The sequence below is a fragment of the Sciurus carolinensis genome, chromosome 17 (genome assembly GCF_902686445.1).
Source record: "Sciurus carolinensis chromosome 17, mSciCar1.2, whole genome shotgun sequence".
Classification (NCBI taxonomy): domain Eukaryota; kingdom Metazoa; phylum Chordata; class Mammalia; order Rodentia; family Sciuridae; genus Sciurus; species Sciurus carolinensis.
The window spans coordinates 5,455,265-5,468,601 of record NC_062229.1 but is presented as its reverse complement, the minus strand read 5'-3'; the positions used below and the strand labels follow the sequence as shown (position 1 = coordinate 5,468,601).

Below are 13,337 nucleotides of genomic sequence, written 5' to 3'. Positions count from 1 at the left end.
TGGGGCTCTCAGACCTTTTGAAGGACACTTCGGGGTGGCTCCACAAAATATAAGACCCTTCTTTTCATAATCCCAGTTGTCAACTACCCCTTTACCTCAACAGTGACCCAGGTCTCCATCTCCATACCACCCCATCCAGAGGTAGGCAGGGCAGCCTGTACCCACCACTTCCTGTCCCACCACTTCCAGAAACCAGATGGGATGGAATTTTCCAGGTTTTTATATATTTGCTTAAGGTATCCTGGGAGTTGGAAAGACAGGTTCAGATACTAGTCCTGAGAGTTCCTAGAGTCCCTGATCTTGAGGCCAGGAGAGAAGAAGCTTTAAAGTTAGGCTGTGCTAGAGCCCCCAAGGTGGGGCAGGATGGGGGCCCAGGCCTTGTCACCTTTGCTGTCTGCAGGACCCTCTGCTGCTGCTTCTGTCCTGTGCCTGCTCTGAGGAGATGGATGGGTCAAGGCCAGCCCTAGGAAGCCTGCGTTCCTTCTTCACTCCTGCCCCATCTCTGTTCTCTGCCCCATCAGGAAAACCCAGACTAGGGTCACAGTGCTGCTCCAGTCCAGAAGCTGACCAGCCAAGTCTCCTGGGTAGGGAAGTCCTGGAGGTTGATTTTACCTTCTGCATCTCGCTGCCTTCCTCTCCCTTCTCTCCAGCCTCTAGCCCAGGCCATAACTCTCCCACTCCTCAGGCAATAGGGGACCAATCCCTTGTTACCTGGGGACCTGTTCTGCAAACAGTCTCTTCCCTGGATGCCCCTCCCCTGCCCAGTACCCTTCAACAGCTCCCCATAACCTTCTGAACGAAGATCCTTCTCTTCCAATAGCCCACAAGCCCCCATCTTGAACCTCTCCCTTACCAGGCCCACACTCGGTTATTTCCTCATCCTTCTGCAAACAGAGACATCCTAAGAGGAAGAACCCAAGGACCTCCCCCACCACACCCCACTCCATTTTGTCCCACTTTCTTACTCCCTCCCACTTATCCCCTGAATCCATATTGTTCTCTTCATCCTGGTATCTGCAGCCAAGACATCATTCACCCACTGGGTGGGGTTTCCCAAGCCCTGCCCTTCCCTCACAGCCTTGCCATCTACTTATTCCTCAGTCCCCATCCTCACCCTCATTGGAACCCATGTCCCCCAGTGCATCCACCTCAAGCTAAGTGGAAGCCCAGGTAGATGAGTTGGGGCAGCTACTCAAACACCTGCACCTAGTTATCTGCTGCCATGTCACATTAGAGTTAGACAGTCCAGGCTCACAAGCCCTTCAGCTTCTGCAAGGGGCAGGTAGGAGATCAAGGTACCTTTTATGACCAAGCCACCTAGACCCAGGTGCTTGTCTGCCTGCCTGCCAGGTAGCATAAGCTGCATATCAACCGTGCCAGCACCCCAAGGACCCTGCCACGATGGTATCAGATGTGGGTCATGAAAGGCCACCAGGGGATACTGGAGCTCTAAGATCCCCTGAACTTCCCCTTTCTCAGTCAGAAGCCTTGGAACCACGACTGTATTACCCTGGGGAGACTCGACCTCACTTTCCTAGTCTAAAATGGGTGTCATGATGCTCAGGCTTTGAAGACTTGTACTAAAGGGGGCTGAGGTGGAGAAGAGGCTTGGGAAATGCCTGCTGAATGATCCACATCCCTCAGGCCACCAGTTCCATCGTTGCCGGGGATCCTGTCAAGAACTGGAAGGATAGTGAGCCTGGGTCAAGGAACCCATTGTACAAGATGAGGAGAGGCTACGAGTTGCAGGTGGCTGCAGCCTGCCTCCAGGCAAGTCACTGATTCTCTATTGCTCTGGAGGCTGGCCTTAGGTACCGCAGACAGGACAACCCTGGCTGCAGGCCCACAGGACACCCTCCTTAGTTCCTGTTCCTGCATTCCCAAGGCCCCAGATGCCCTCCAAGATCTGGCTCTAGTCCCAGGTCATCCTCCGTCTCCAGGGACAGAGCCATGTCTCCTCTCCCCCAGGCTCCCAACCAGTCTCCAGGGTACCAGAGAAAGTCTTCTGTCCCATCCCATGCTACTTCCCTGCCACAGACCCAGAGCCACAGAGAGGAACAGACTCTCCATGGGTACCACTGTTTCACGTGGCCTACACCTCCTTTTGGAGCACTGAAACTGCCCTGAGGCCTAGGGAGCATCCACTGTCCACTTTATCCACTCCAACACCACCTGCAACCCCTACTGCCACCCTCCCAATACAAGTGCAACCATTGTCTTCTCTCCTGGAAAGCCTTACAGTCCCTAGAGCCCCTTCTAGGATTCCACAGCTTTCATACCTCTTTTGGCCAAGTTGAGGACATACAGGTTATTCCCTGCCTGCTCAACTTGGGGACACGGAAAGCTTGAGTCCTCTTCTACCAACAGGAGGTGACTGGGAGTGTCAGTCTGGGATTGGCTGATACTCTGGAGTATGACTCCAGAGAGAATTAATGCTGGCTCAGAGCTCAGTCCGGATCTGATAGGCACCTGGCTGCACAGCTGCCCAGCAGTGCCAGCTTGACCAGAGACAACAGGCTCACCCTGAACATGCTGAGCGGATCCAGGAAGCTTAACTGCACTGAGACCAGCCAGTCGCCTCCACCGCCCAGCTATTGTCTGGCAACAGCTCTGCCACCTGCAGATGGCTGACCGGGTGGGTTATCCTCAGCTAGAGCTGAGAGAAAAGGTGAGGTCTCCCGGGGGTAGGTGGAGTGTGTCTGTGGTCCTGAACATCCCCATTCCATTCCTCTTCCTCCCTGCACAGTTCCACAGCTGCACCCCAAAGAAACCCCACTCCTCCAGGCCGACCCTGGCCCACACTCACTTCAGGAATGACAATGCAGGAGTCAAACACACAAAGGGAAGTTGGGGGGCACGCCCTCTGGTGGCCATGGTGGGAGCCTGTGCACCGTAACCACTGGCGCCTCAGTAAACTGCAAGGGGCTTGCCCAGACACCAAATTGCAAGTTCCTGGCTTGAGATGTCCATACTGAGTGACCAACCCTGAGCCCAGGGAATCCCCAGCTATCATTCAGTGTTTTAGTTTGCCTTGATTGTGCACCTACTGTATGTTCTTGGCCAATACTCGTATATTTTACCAGTTTTCCCCCACAATCATCATGTCCTAGAGACCCAGAGAGGAACCACACCTGGTCATCCTTGCCCTCCTGGGACTCTTGTTTAAATGAGGGCCCCTGTCTGGGAACTGTGATGCCAGAATCCAGGAAGTACTGGCACAGAGGCCTCCAAATCCTGCCCAAGTGCTCTTGAAGACTTAAAAAGTAACCAATCTGAGTCCTTTCCCACTATGACCTACAAAAAGCTCCTGCTGAAAATGAGGCAAGAGGAGTCTCCCCCTTAGTCTCTGTAGGGTCCCTCTGGTTTAAATAAGCTCAGGAAAACTCACCCTGTTCATTCAAGTATGCACCAGCAGCCTGGGCACCACCACCTGGGTCAGAACCTGCACTCCAGACGATTCTGGGAGGACCAGCACATTTCATTTAGCCATGCATTGGAATCACCTGCCAGAGTCTGAAATAAAAACCCTTGCTCAGGCCTCACCTCAGATCTGCTACGTCAGAATGTCCAGGAGGTTGTTTGAAAACTGCTCAGGCAGTTCCAACATGTGGTCAAACTGAGTGCAGGGCTCTGCACTCTTCTGGTGGGTGTTTTCTCCCTTCATCTATGAGACCAGGGTCACAGATTTTTAGTGGATGAAGCCCTGCTGATGGGACTCGCCCTGTTCTGGGCAGGCCTCTACCCCCTACCTGCCTTTGTCCCCTCTGCTCAAGACTCCACGGGGCCATACTGCCTTCAGTTTCCCTTGTATCCAGTCTTACAGTTCCTACTCTGTCCACTACCTTCAGTCACAGGGAATCTGTGTCTTCAGACTCCCTTCCTCTTTGGGGGCAAGATCTTTGACACCACTCACCCTCCACTCCCAAATTTCCATCTTACTTGAGCCCTCTGCCCTGGCCTGTGGTACATCTGTCATGCTAACAGGGAAGTCCTGCTGAGAGTGGCAGGAAAAGTGTGGAAATGAGGAAGGTGGGTGAGGCAATAAGAGGAGGCAGATGTGGCCTCACCACCCCACATTGCTCCCATGTCTTGGGTCTCCCCACTTCCCCAGTGACCTCCTAAGTCCCAGAGCCAATCGTACCCACCCCTCCATGTTGAGATGTCCCCCTCCTGTGGCTCTCCAGTCCTGGTTGAATTTGGTCTTGGCTTGTTTCTTTGGAGACAGGTCACCAGGGCCTGGCACTCAAGTCCCGAAGTCAGGACACGAAAGTGGTATGAGTTACTAGGGACAGCAGAGCAACAAGAAAATAGTGACAACTATTGACTGTGTTGGGGATATGCTGTTGCCCAATGCACTAATCTCAAGGACAGCAGCAGGCAGGATAGGAACTAACTCAAGGGGAGACATAAATGCCCCAAAGGATCTGGGGAGAGGCCAGGACCGTCCCCGCCCACTTTCCTTCCTCCTGTCCTCTCCACCCTCACAGCAGCCCCCACCTTCTTTGTGTGCTGGCCTGTAGAACAGAAGCCACAGATACTTCCTGAAGGCAACCAACTCAGCTCAGAGCCCACTGCCCTGTGGCCCATCACAAGCCTGCAACCATGGTGAGTCCCCAAGTCCCAGGAGAGGCCCATACTGGCCTGGAAACAAGGGGTACAGCAGGTAGAAATTGGAGGGCATGCCCAAGGGAAGTGGAGAGATAGAGAGGGGCTGGGAAATGGGAACATCTACACCAAGGCGTTGAGGCAGGAAGCAGCCATGGCACACCTCTAGGACACAGTTCAGGCTCCTGCGGTCCAGGCTAAAGTTGTAACTGCACAGGGAATGGGTGGGACTGCCTGGGATGACTGCCCTCTCCCTCAATCAACATCAGCAGCAAGCTGGGAACATGCAGCCAGGATGAAGACAGAAGCTTCCTGTGGGGTGACTAAGTGGGTCACAAACTCTGTGCCCCCTGCCATTACCAGTCACTCAAGTTGTGACCTGCTAACCCTGACTTAGCTATCCCTGGGTTTACCCAGGACCCTTTGCCTCAACCCACCCAGGTTGGGAGCTTCAAAAGAGGCACTTCAGGGCCCAGGCAGAAACTACCATCTTTCCCAGGAGAACTCCCAATTCCCTGGATCTCTGGATGAGGAAAGAGAGGCACATGGGAAGGCAGGGGTCACATGCTTCTGCTCTTTCCCTCCCCCAAACTCCTTGGTCCCAGGTGAAGACAGGTTTAGGGGTCTAAGGTAGTGTCCCCTCAGAGGAGGCTTGACCTTCTTATCCATCTGTGGAAGTTGTCTGTGGCCCATGGTTCAGGGTCAGCTTCAAGGGCACCTGGGACCGTTGGTACATGTGCCTAACAGGTGCCTGTGGGTGGTAGCCTACCTGCTCGTCCTCATGGAGGCTGTCTACTCAGAACCTCCCTGACAGGCAGTCCAGGTGGCAGAGACTGGGAGCTAAGTTCCTACATCTGCTTCCTCATCTGTCAGTGATGGTCAGACTGAGTATATGCCTGTCTTTGTGACCCTGTGTACTCTTTGTCTGCAAATATTTACTGAACACTTACTATATGCCAGGCACTGGGAGGTCGGCAATGAACAGACTATAGGAGCGAGGGCAATTAAGTGTGTGTGTGCATTTGGAGAAACAAAAAGCAAATTAAAAAAACTCAGTCAATGGTGCTTGAGGCATAGAGCTCAGTGGCAGGGTAATTGCCAGACCCTGGGTTCAGTCCCCAGCACCAAACAACAACAAACCAAGAAACAACACAGTCAAGGCCTTTTTTTTTTTTTTTTTTTTTTTTTTGGGTGGGTACCAGGGATTGAACTCAGGGGAACTCAACCACTGAGCCACATCCCCAGATCTATTTTGTATTTTATTTAGAGACAGGGTCTCACCGAGTTGTTTGGCGCCTCACTTTTGCTGAGGCTGGCTTTGAACTCATGATCCTCCTGCCTCAGCCTCCCCAGCCACTGGGATTACAGGTGTGCACCACTGCACCTGACCAAGACATGTTTTTAAAAACCTATGTAGTAAAATCGTTTGATATGTGGTGGTAGATATGAACAGTCATGTGGGCTGGGGACGATGGGGAGCACTAAAAGGGAAGTCGTCTCTAATTTAAAGAAGATATTGGATACAGACCTGGAGAAAAGAAAGGAGACCCCATCATGATAGAGGGAGGTGTCCCAGATGAGGAGCAGGGCAGAGCTCCCGAGGTGGAAGGGAGAGGGACAAGGCTGGTTCGTTCTGGGCCTTCAGGAGGCCACTTGCGCTTCCTGGGGTGATGAATTATCATTGGGCAGTTTTTTAGCAGCCTTCCTCCAGCTACTGTTGGAGAGCTGAATAAGGCTGGAGGCTGCAGACCAGCGAGGAGTCTGTTACAGTAGTCTGGGCAGGCGGGGGAAGGTTCCTCCACTAGGGTTACCGTGGCGGAGGCAGTGAGAAGTGGTTGGATTCCGGATGTATTTTGAAAGAGAACAGAAAGACCTGAGAGGACATGGGGAGGGGGAGGGGGAGGGAGTAGAGGATGCTGGGAAGGCACCTCCGACTGGGAGGCTGTTGGGGTCACTGACTGTGGAAGAGGCATCAGTAGCAGCTCCAGTCCTGCTGAGATTAGATATCTAAGTGGACAAGTAAGGAGGGTGCAGTTTTCAGGAGACTGGGGTCAGGAGGACAGTTCTTGGTCAAGAAAAGTGGCCCAAGGTCTGAAGTCAAGAAAGAGGGAGGCAGGACAGGAGACTTGACGGAAGGGGATGGTGATGATGGGTTTGTCTACAACTGACCATGTTCCCAGCCATGTCCATGGGTACCCAGGTCTGTCTCTTCATTATGCTTCTGTGTGTAAGAGTCCCTGCCTGACACTCCATGTCCCCTAGGGGAGCCATCAGGACTTCCGGAGCCTCCAAGCCAAGTTCCAGGCCTCTCAATCAGAGCCTAATGAACTCCCCAAAAAATCCCCGAAGCCAGAGTTCAACAAATTGCTGAACAAATTTCCACATCCTGAGCTAAGCGAGCAGCCCAAGAAGATCTTGCAGCCTGAGGTCATTGAGGCCCCTCAGAAGATCAGTGCAGGGTCCTTAAGGCCTCCACAGTCCCAGTTTGCTGATCTCCCCAAGAAGCCCTTGAAGCCTGAGTTCACTAACCTCCCCAGGAAGCCCCAGCAACCTGAGTTCACCGATCTCCCCCAGAAGTCCCAGCAGCCCAAGTTCACTGATCTCCCCAAGAAGCCCCAGCAGCCCGAGTTCACTGATCTCCCCAAGAAGCCCCAGCAGCCTGAGTTCACTGATCTCCCCAAGAAGCCCCAGCAACCAGCATTTACTGATCTCCCCAATAAACCCTCCAAACCTGAGTTCACCGATCTTCCCAAGAAGTTCCCACAACTTGAGGCCACTCCATTTCCTAGGAAGCCCTTACAACCCGAGGTCAGTGAGGCTCCTCAGAACGTCTGGCAGTCTGAGCCCAGCACGCTTGTCCAGAAGCCCCCACAAGCAGAGCACAGCAACCCTGCCAAGCCCCCTACAGAACCCAAACTCAGCACATTCTCCAAGAAGTTCTGGCAGCCTGAGTCCAATGAGATATCCATCAAGCCTTTACAGACTGAGTTCAATACGTTTCCCAAGAAGCCCTCACAGCCTGAGTTCAAGTTCAATGTGCATCCCAGGAAGCCCCCACAGCCTCAGGCTGGTAGCCTCCCAAGGAAGTCCCTACCACAAGAGCCTGAATTCACTGAGGTCCCTCAGTTGCTCCCTTCAAAGTCTGGGCCCAGTGAGCCCCAACTCTACTCCCCAAAGCCTGACCTTGGTACCTTGCCCAAGAAGCCCCCACAACTACAGGCTGGTGACCTCCATAAGTCCCTAACACAGCCTGAGTTCAGAGAGGTCCCTCAAAAGACCCCCTTGAAGGAGTGTGAGTCCAGTGAAAGCCAACCCCACTATCTGCAGCCAGGCCTCAGTGCATTTCCCAAGAAGCCCCCACAGCTTCAGCCAAGTAAACTCCCCACGAAGCCCCTGAAGCCTGAGTTCAGTGACCTTACCAGGACTTCCTCAGAACCTGAAGTCTGTATGCTTCCCAAGAGGTCAAAGCAGCCTGAATTCAAAGGACTTTCCAAGAAGACCCCTAAGGCAGAGCCGGGCAGTCTCCCCAGGACCTCCTCAGAACCAGAGTTCAGCTCATTGCCCAGGAAGTTTCAGCAGCCTGAGTACCAAGGGCCACCTCGCAAGTTCTCCCAGCCTGAGCCCAATGATATGCCCAAGAAGCACCTGCAGTCCAAGTTCTTCAGGGATTTTTCTAGAAAGCCCCCAGTCCTGGGCTCAGTTTCTGAGAGCTCACTGCCTTCTGCCACCTTGGGCTCCAGGCCCCACCTGCTCAGCCCTGGATTTGGAGCTGCTGGGACACCCCGCTGGAGGTCAGAAGACTTCAAAGCTTACAACCCACCCCGGCGGAAGCCACTGCCCCCAGTTAGCAGCCTGGGACCACCTCCAGCCAAACCCCCACATCCCCCAGGCCTCATGGATATCCAGAGCTTTCGGAGACTCTCAGCAGCCACAGGTGAGTCAGGATGGGATGCACAAACAGAACGGAGGGGGCTCCTAGGCAGTGCCATCTCCCTCCCACCCTCTCCCCACCCACCCCACAGCTTTACAGAGGAGTTGCTCGTCTGCTGGGACTCACTTCCTGGCCCAACAGCCTAAAGACAACTCACGGTGAGTGTGGGGAAGAAACGGGGGTCAGGCACACTTTGTGGGCTGAAGGAGGCCCTCATCTCAGGTACCCCTGCAGGGATCCGGATGAGATCTATGAGCTGTATGACGACGCAGAGCCCACAGAGGACTCAGGCCCTAGCTCCAGAGGCAGAGGTTTGTTGGTGACCTGCCCAAGGTCCTATAAAGCATTTGCTGCAAGGGCATTTTCTGCCAGGTTCTCTGGTATAAGGCCAACCAACAATTCAGGTCATGCAGGCTCCTGCTAGGCAGAACCATGAGCAAGGGACCCCAGAAGCCCACAGTCAAGGACAAGCCTGTTGTAGGCAGTAGTGTGGTCCAGGGTGGTAGCAGAAGGCACATACAACAATGGAAAAATCCAGAGATCAAAGTTGCAAACAGGACTTAACCATGCAAGAGTGAGTAAGCCCAATGCCTGGACAGGTCCCAACTTTGAAGCCTAATCTTCAGGTACATAGTGGAGCCAACTCAGGGTTGGGGAAAATATGCTACCTATGTTCTACATTAGACCTGTGTCTGAGGTACCAAGGAATGTCTGGCATCCCTTGTAGGCCTACACTCAGGAGACAGGCATGGGCCAGAGACAGGTATAACAGTGGTGGAATGGGAAGCCACTCTACACTGGGATTCTGAAGAATCCTAAAGGGAAGGGTCAAGTCCTAGTAGGCCACAAGAGTTTGAGTTTGAGAAGAGGTGGAGCAAGCCTGCAGAGCTGCTCAAAGTGAAGTGGCAGCAGCTTTGACCAGACTCCCTTTCCATAGCCCAATCTAAGAACAGCCCCCAAACCCAACAAGGTCCTTCCCTGGCAACAGCAGTAAGGGCTTTCACGCAAGCACTCAAGCTGAATCTACAGCCCACGCTCCCATCCCTCACCAAGGCGTATCACACCCCACCCCCACTTCACTGATATGGAAGTTTGAGGATCTGAAACTTGCCCAAGCCAACAGTCAGTCCTGATCTGTGGGAGCTTCAGTCAGACACTCTTGTAACAGGCTGTTCCACCTCACCATCTGTGGGAGGAGCTTTCTGCAGACAAATGGGGAGTCTGGTCTTTAGGGTGCTCTTGCTCTCCCACCAGCCCAGGGTTCTGGTACAGAACGTGGCTGGCTGCCTCCAGTGTCCCTGATCCCTGCTCCTTCCTGAGTTCCTCTGCTTCTCCTGGGTGATCCCCAGGATCCACTTTCAACACCTCTTTAGCACACAGCTTCCTGGCAGGGCCCCTCCTATTTCCGCTCCTGGGAGGATCTGTGGCTGCTGGGTTGAACCCTGGCTGACACTGTGGTCTTGGAAAGGTCAATCTCAGAACAGCAGGCAGGGTGGGTGGGTACAATACTGATGCCACTTGGAAGGCTGCTTGAAGTAGGGGTGTGGAGCAGGGTACCAGCAGGCACTGCTGACCTGAAATACCCAATGACACAGCAGGTCATTCATAGAGGACAAGCTGGGGCCTCAGGTTCAGGCCCTTCACTCACCTGAGCTTCTGGAGGCTCCCATCGTAAGAAGGACCCTTGACCATTAGGAGTTATACCCCAAAGTCTGGTAAACCACTGCTGCCAAGTGGCATATGCAAGTCAGACCTCCTCTGGGGAGATCCCTCCATCCAGCCTCATCAGCAGCAAGGCCAGTACAAAAAACTCCCCTTAGTATCCCCTTCTCAGAGGTGGTACTAGCCTCTAGGGAATGCTTGCCTTTGTTTACCTTTTTTTTTTTTTTCTTTTTTGTGGTGCTGGGGATTGAACCCAGGACTTTGTGCTTGCAAGGCAAGCGCTCTACCGACTGAGCTATCTCCCCAGCCCGCCTTTGTTTACTTTTTGACCCAAATCTCATTACAATTACCAACCTGTTCTAGGCAGCAGAAGCAAAGTCACCCTACAAGTCTACAGATAGATCCTTCCTTTAACCACTTACTACTTGGTAACCCAGACAGACTGCTTAGCTGCTCTGAGTCTTTCTCGCCAGCGAGTTAGAAATGACAGTATAACCTAACAGCATGAATAAGGTGGCTGTGGGGGTTGGTGACAATGTGGGAAAGCAGTTTCTGCCATGTTAACATGAAAGAATTAAGACAATCCACTCAAATCAAAGAAACCTTGAGAAAGGCCTGGAAGAAGGGGCAGGGTGAGAGAGCACCTGGCAGATTCTGGGAGGTCATGAGAACCGATACACAGTAGTCTCACCCAAGACAGAGTCACTAGAGTAGGTTGAGCTGGGGATCCATGACCTGACTTGGTGTTGACTGCCCACAGATGAAGTGCTGTCTACTCAACAAGCCACCAGGAGGCAGTCACAGGACCCAGAGCTCAGGTACCCCAGGGCAAAGGGGTGGGATAGGGTGAGGTTGAGTTCACAGAAGCGTGAAGGTGAAACCCTGAAAGGAACACATCTTGCTCATGAGCACCCCAACTCTTGGGGGGAATGAGGAAAGAGAAGGTCCCCCAGCCACAGCAGTTGCCACCTATGGATCCAAAGCTGCTGAAGCAGATCAGGAAAGCGGAGAAAGCTGAGCGGGAGTTCCGGAAGAAGTTCAAGGTGGGGACACCAAGTCAAACGAGTCCTGGGAGGGCTGGAACCAGGTCCCCAGAGTCCCATCCTCAAGAAGGTGGACAGAGCGTGGGGTGAGAGCATGAGCAAGAGCTCTAATATCTCGTGCCCCCCAGTTTGAAGGGGAGATTGTGATTCATACAAGGATGATGATCGATCCCAACGCCAAGACCCGTCGTGGAGGTGGCAAACACCTGGGAATCCGGCGTGGAGAAATTCTGGAGGTTATTGAATTCACCAGCAAGGAGGAGATGCTCTGCCGGGATCCCAAGGGCAAATGTGAGTGAACCTGGTCCCAAAACTCTGGGGAGGGAGGCCACCTCAGGCTGAGGACCCACCAGGCCTACTCTCTTCACAGATGGCTATGTGCCCAGAACAGCTCTCCTGCCACTGTAAGTGCTGCCCCTGATGGGGTCTGGGAAGGGGTGGGGGGCCCAGGTACTCCCTGCTGACCTGACTGTGCTCTTGCCAGGGAAACAGAGGTGTATGACGATGTCAGCTTCTGGGGTATGTAGATGCTGTGGGGTGGGTTGGAATGGTTGGAAGGGACCAGAATGACATCCAGGGGATGACCTGTTCCTTGCCTCTGGGGAGAGGTCACTGTAAGTCACCCCTCCTTGCAGACCCTTTGGAGAGTCAACCATTTCTCCGAGGACAATAGAGCCCTCAGGTGGGGCACAGAACAGCCTGCCAGCCCAGCTACCCACTAACCCAGGAGCCCTGGATCCCAGTTTGACAGAGCTGTCCAGGTGGCATGTGTGACCACATAAAGCCTCTTTAAAACATTCCCTGCTTTTTGTATTTTCTTTTTATCCTGACTGGCACATACAATGAAGCAGGGGCACTCTTCAAGCAATGTGTGTATATGTGTCTGTGTGTGTGTCTCCCCACTGAAGCCTTTCTCTGTGGGATGTCATGCCCCCAAATCCTGATCTCACTTCTCAGTCACCAGAGTGGGGAAGGAGCCGGGGAGCAGGGTGCACACTGCAATCAATGCCCCTCCACACCCAAACAGGACAAGCAGCTGCTACAGTCCTTCACAAGCTGCAAATGTCTCACCAAGCAGGTTTATGAAAGCACTTCATTGAAGGGGCCCCGACTCTTAAAGAACCTAGGTATGAACTTCCGCCCAAACCTCTGGAGAGAGTATACATGCCTGAACACTGGCAATCTCTCCTTCCTGTTTTATTAAAGAAAAGTCAAACTAGAAATGAGCCTGACACCATCTGTGTCTCACAAAAGAGACAGAACAGCCTTCAGAATTGCTCTGAACAGCCAAACACTTATTATCAGCCCCGGTGAACAAAAGATCCCTCAAAATGCACTTTCCACAGAAGAGTTTTTTTGTGAGAAAAAACTGTTGCCAGGGCCCGTCCCACCCAAGGAAAAGACACACAACAGCAGAGGTGAGATTCCTGGTGGTCATGGGTCAAAGGGAAGAAGGAAGCATAAGTAGCTCCAGGCCCCCATGTTTCAGACGGCTGCCCCCACAACACACACGCAAAAGCACGCCACTTTCAGGAACTGGTATTTATTATCAAAGTCATATTCGATGTCAACAAGATGCCACAACTACAAAAAAAATTGCGCACATTGCAATCTCAATGCAAACAGTCAAATGGAACCCCAGTCATTAAAAAAGTAATTCAAATTACCCCAAAAAGCAACTGAATTTTTTAAACATCTTTATACATCCAGCCAACAAATTAAAATGGTTAACAAGAAAAAATACAAATTCAGAGGTCTGGTATTGATGTTTAAAAAAGGCAACTGCTTAAGCATTTCTATCGATTCGAACATCAATCTCTCGGCCACTCAGCTTCATGCCATTCATCATCCGGCAGGCTCTCTCAGCCACCTCTGGCGACTCAAACTTAACCACACCGCACCCCTTGGACTTCCCGTTCTCCATCTTGATGTCGGCGTACAGCACGTGGCCTGGCACAGGGAGGGAAGAAGAGACCACACACATCAGGCAAACCCAGAGCTCAGTCTCAATCTGGGCTCCACTCAGTCCAGATCACCTGCTGTATTTCAGTGACAGAGTCAAAAAGGAAAGAGGTCCACATGCGTGGAGCATGAAT

General features: G+C 52.8%; 2 protein-coding genes across 5 annotated transcripts in view; one reads left to right on the top strand and one right to left on the bottom strand.

Annotated features, from left to right (window-relative positions):
• Positions 1-442: 442 nt before the first annotated feature.
• Pram1 (PML-RARA regulated adaptor molecule 1) lies at positions 443-12,037 on the top strand. Of its 4 annotated transcripts, none has more exons than XM_047531737.1 (11): positions 443-584; positions 4,526-4,605; positions 6,868-8,539; positions 8,628-8,694; positions 8,771-8,847; positions 10,959-11,016; positions 11,133-11,241; positions 11,370-11,532; positions 11,612-11,645; positions 11,726-11,760; positions 11,877-12,037. In XM_047531737.1, the coding sequence occupies exons 2-11, from the start codon at positions 4,603-4,605 to the stop codon at positions 11,912-11,914; spliced, it is 2,256 nt and encodes a 751-aa protein (XP_047387693.1). In that variant the 5' UTR covers positions 443-584; positions 4,526-4,602; the 3' UTR covers positions 11,915-12,037. The 4 variants fall into 4 exon arrangements, with proteins under 4 accessions (XP_047387693.1, XP_047387692.1, XP_047387694.1 ...); XM_047531736.1 differs by having other exon boundaries at positions 4,488-4,605; XM_047531735.1 differs by lacking the exon at positions 443-584 and having other exon boundaries at positions 4,317-4,605.
• A 727-nt stretch (positions 12,038-12,764) lies between these two features.
• Positions 12,765-13,337, bottom strand: part of Hnrnpm (heterogeneous nuclear ribonucleoprotein M) — a 42,563-nt gene continuing 41,990 nt past the window's right edge. The window contains 1 exon segment of the mRNA XM_047530232.1: positions 12,765-13,191. Coding sequence (XP_047386188.1) covers positions 13,028-13,191 — 164 coding nt within the window. The 3' untranslated portion in view covers positions 12,765-13,027.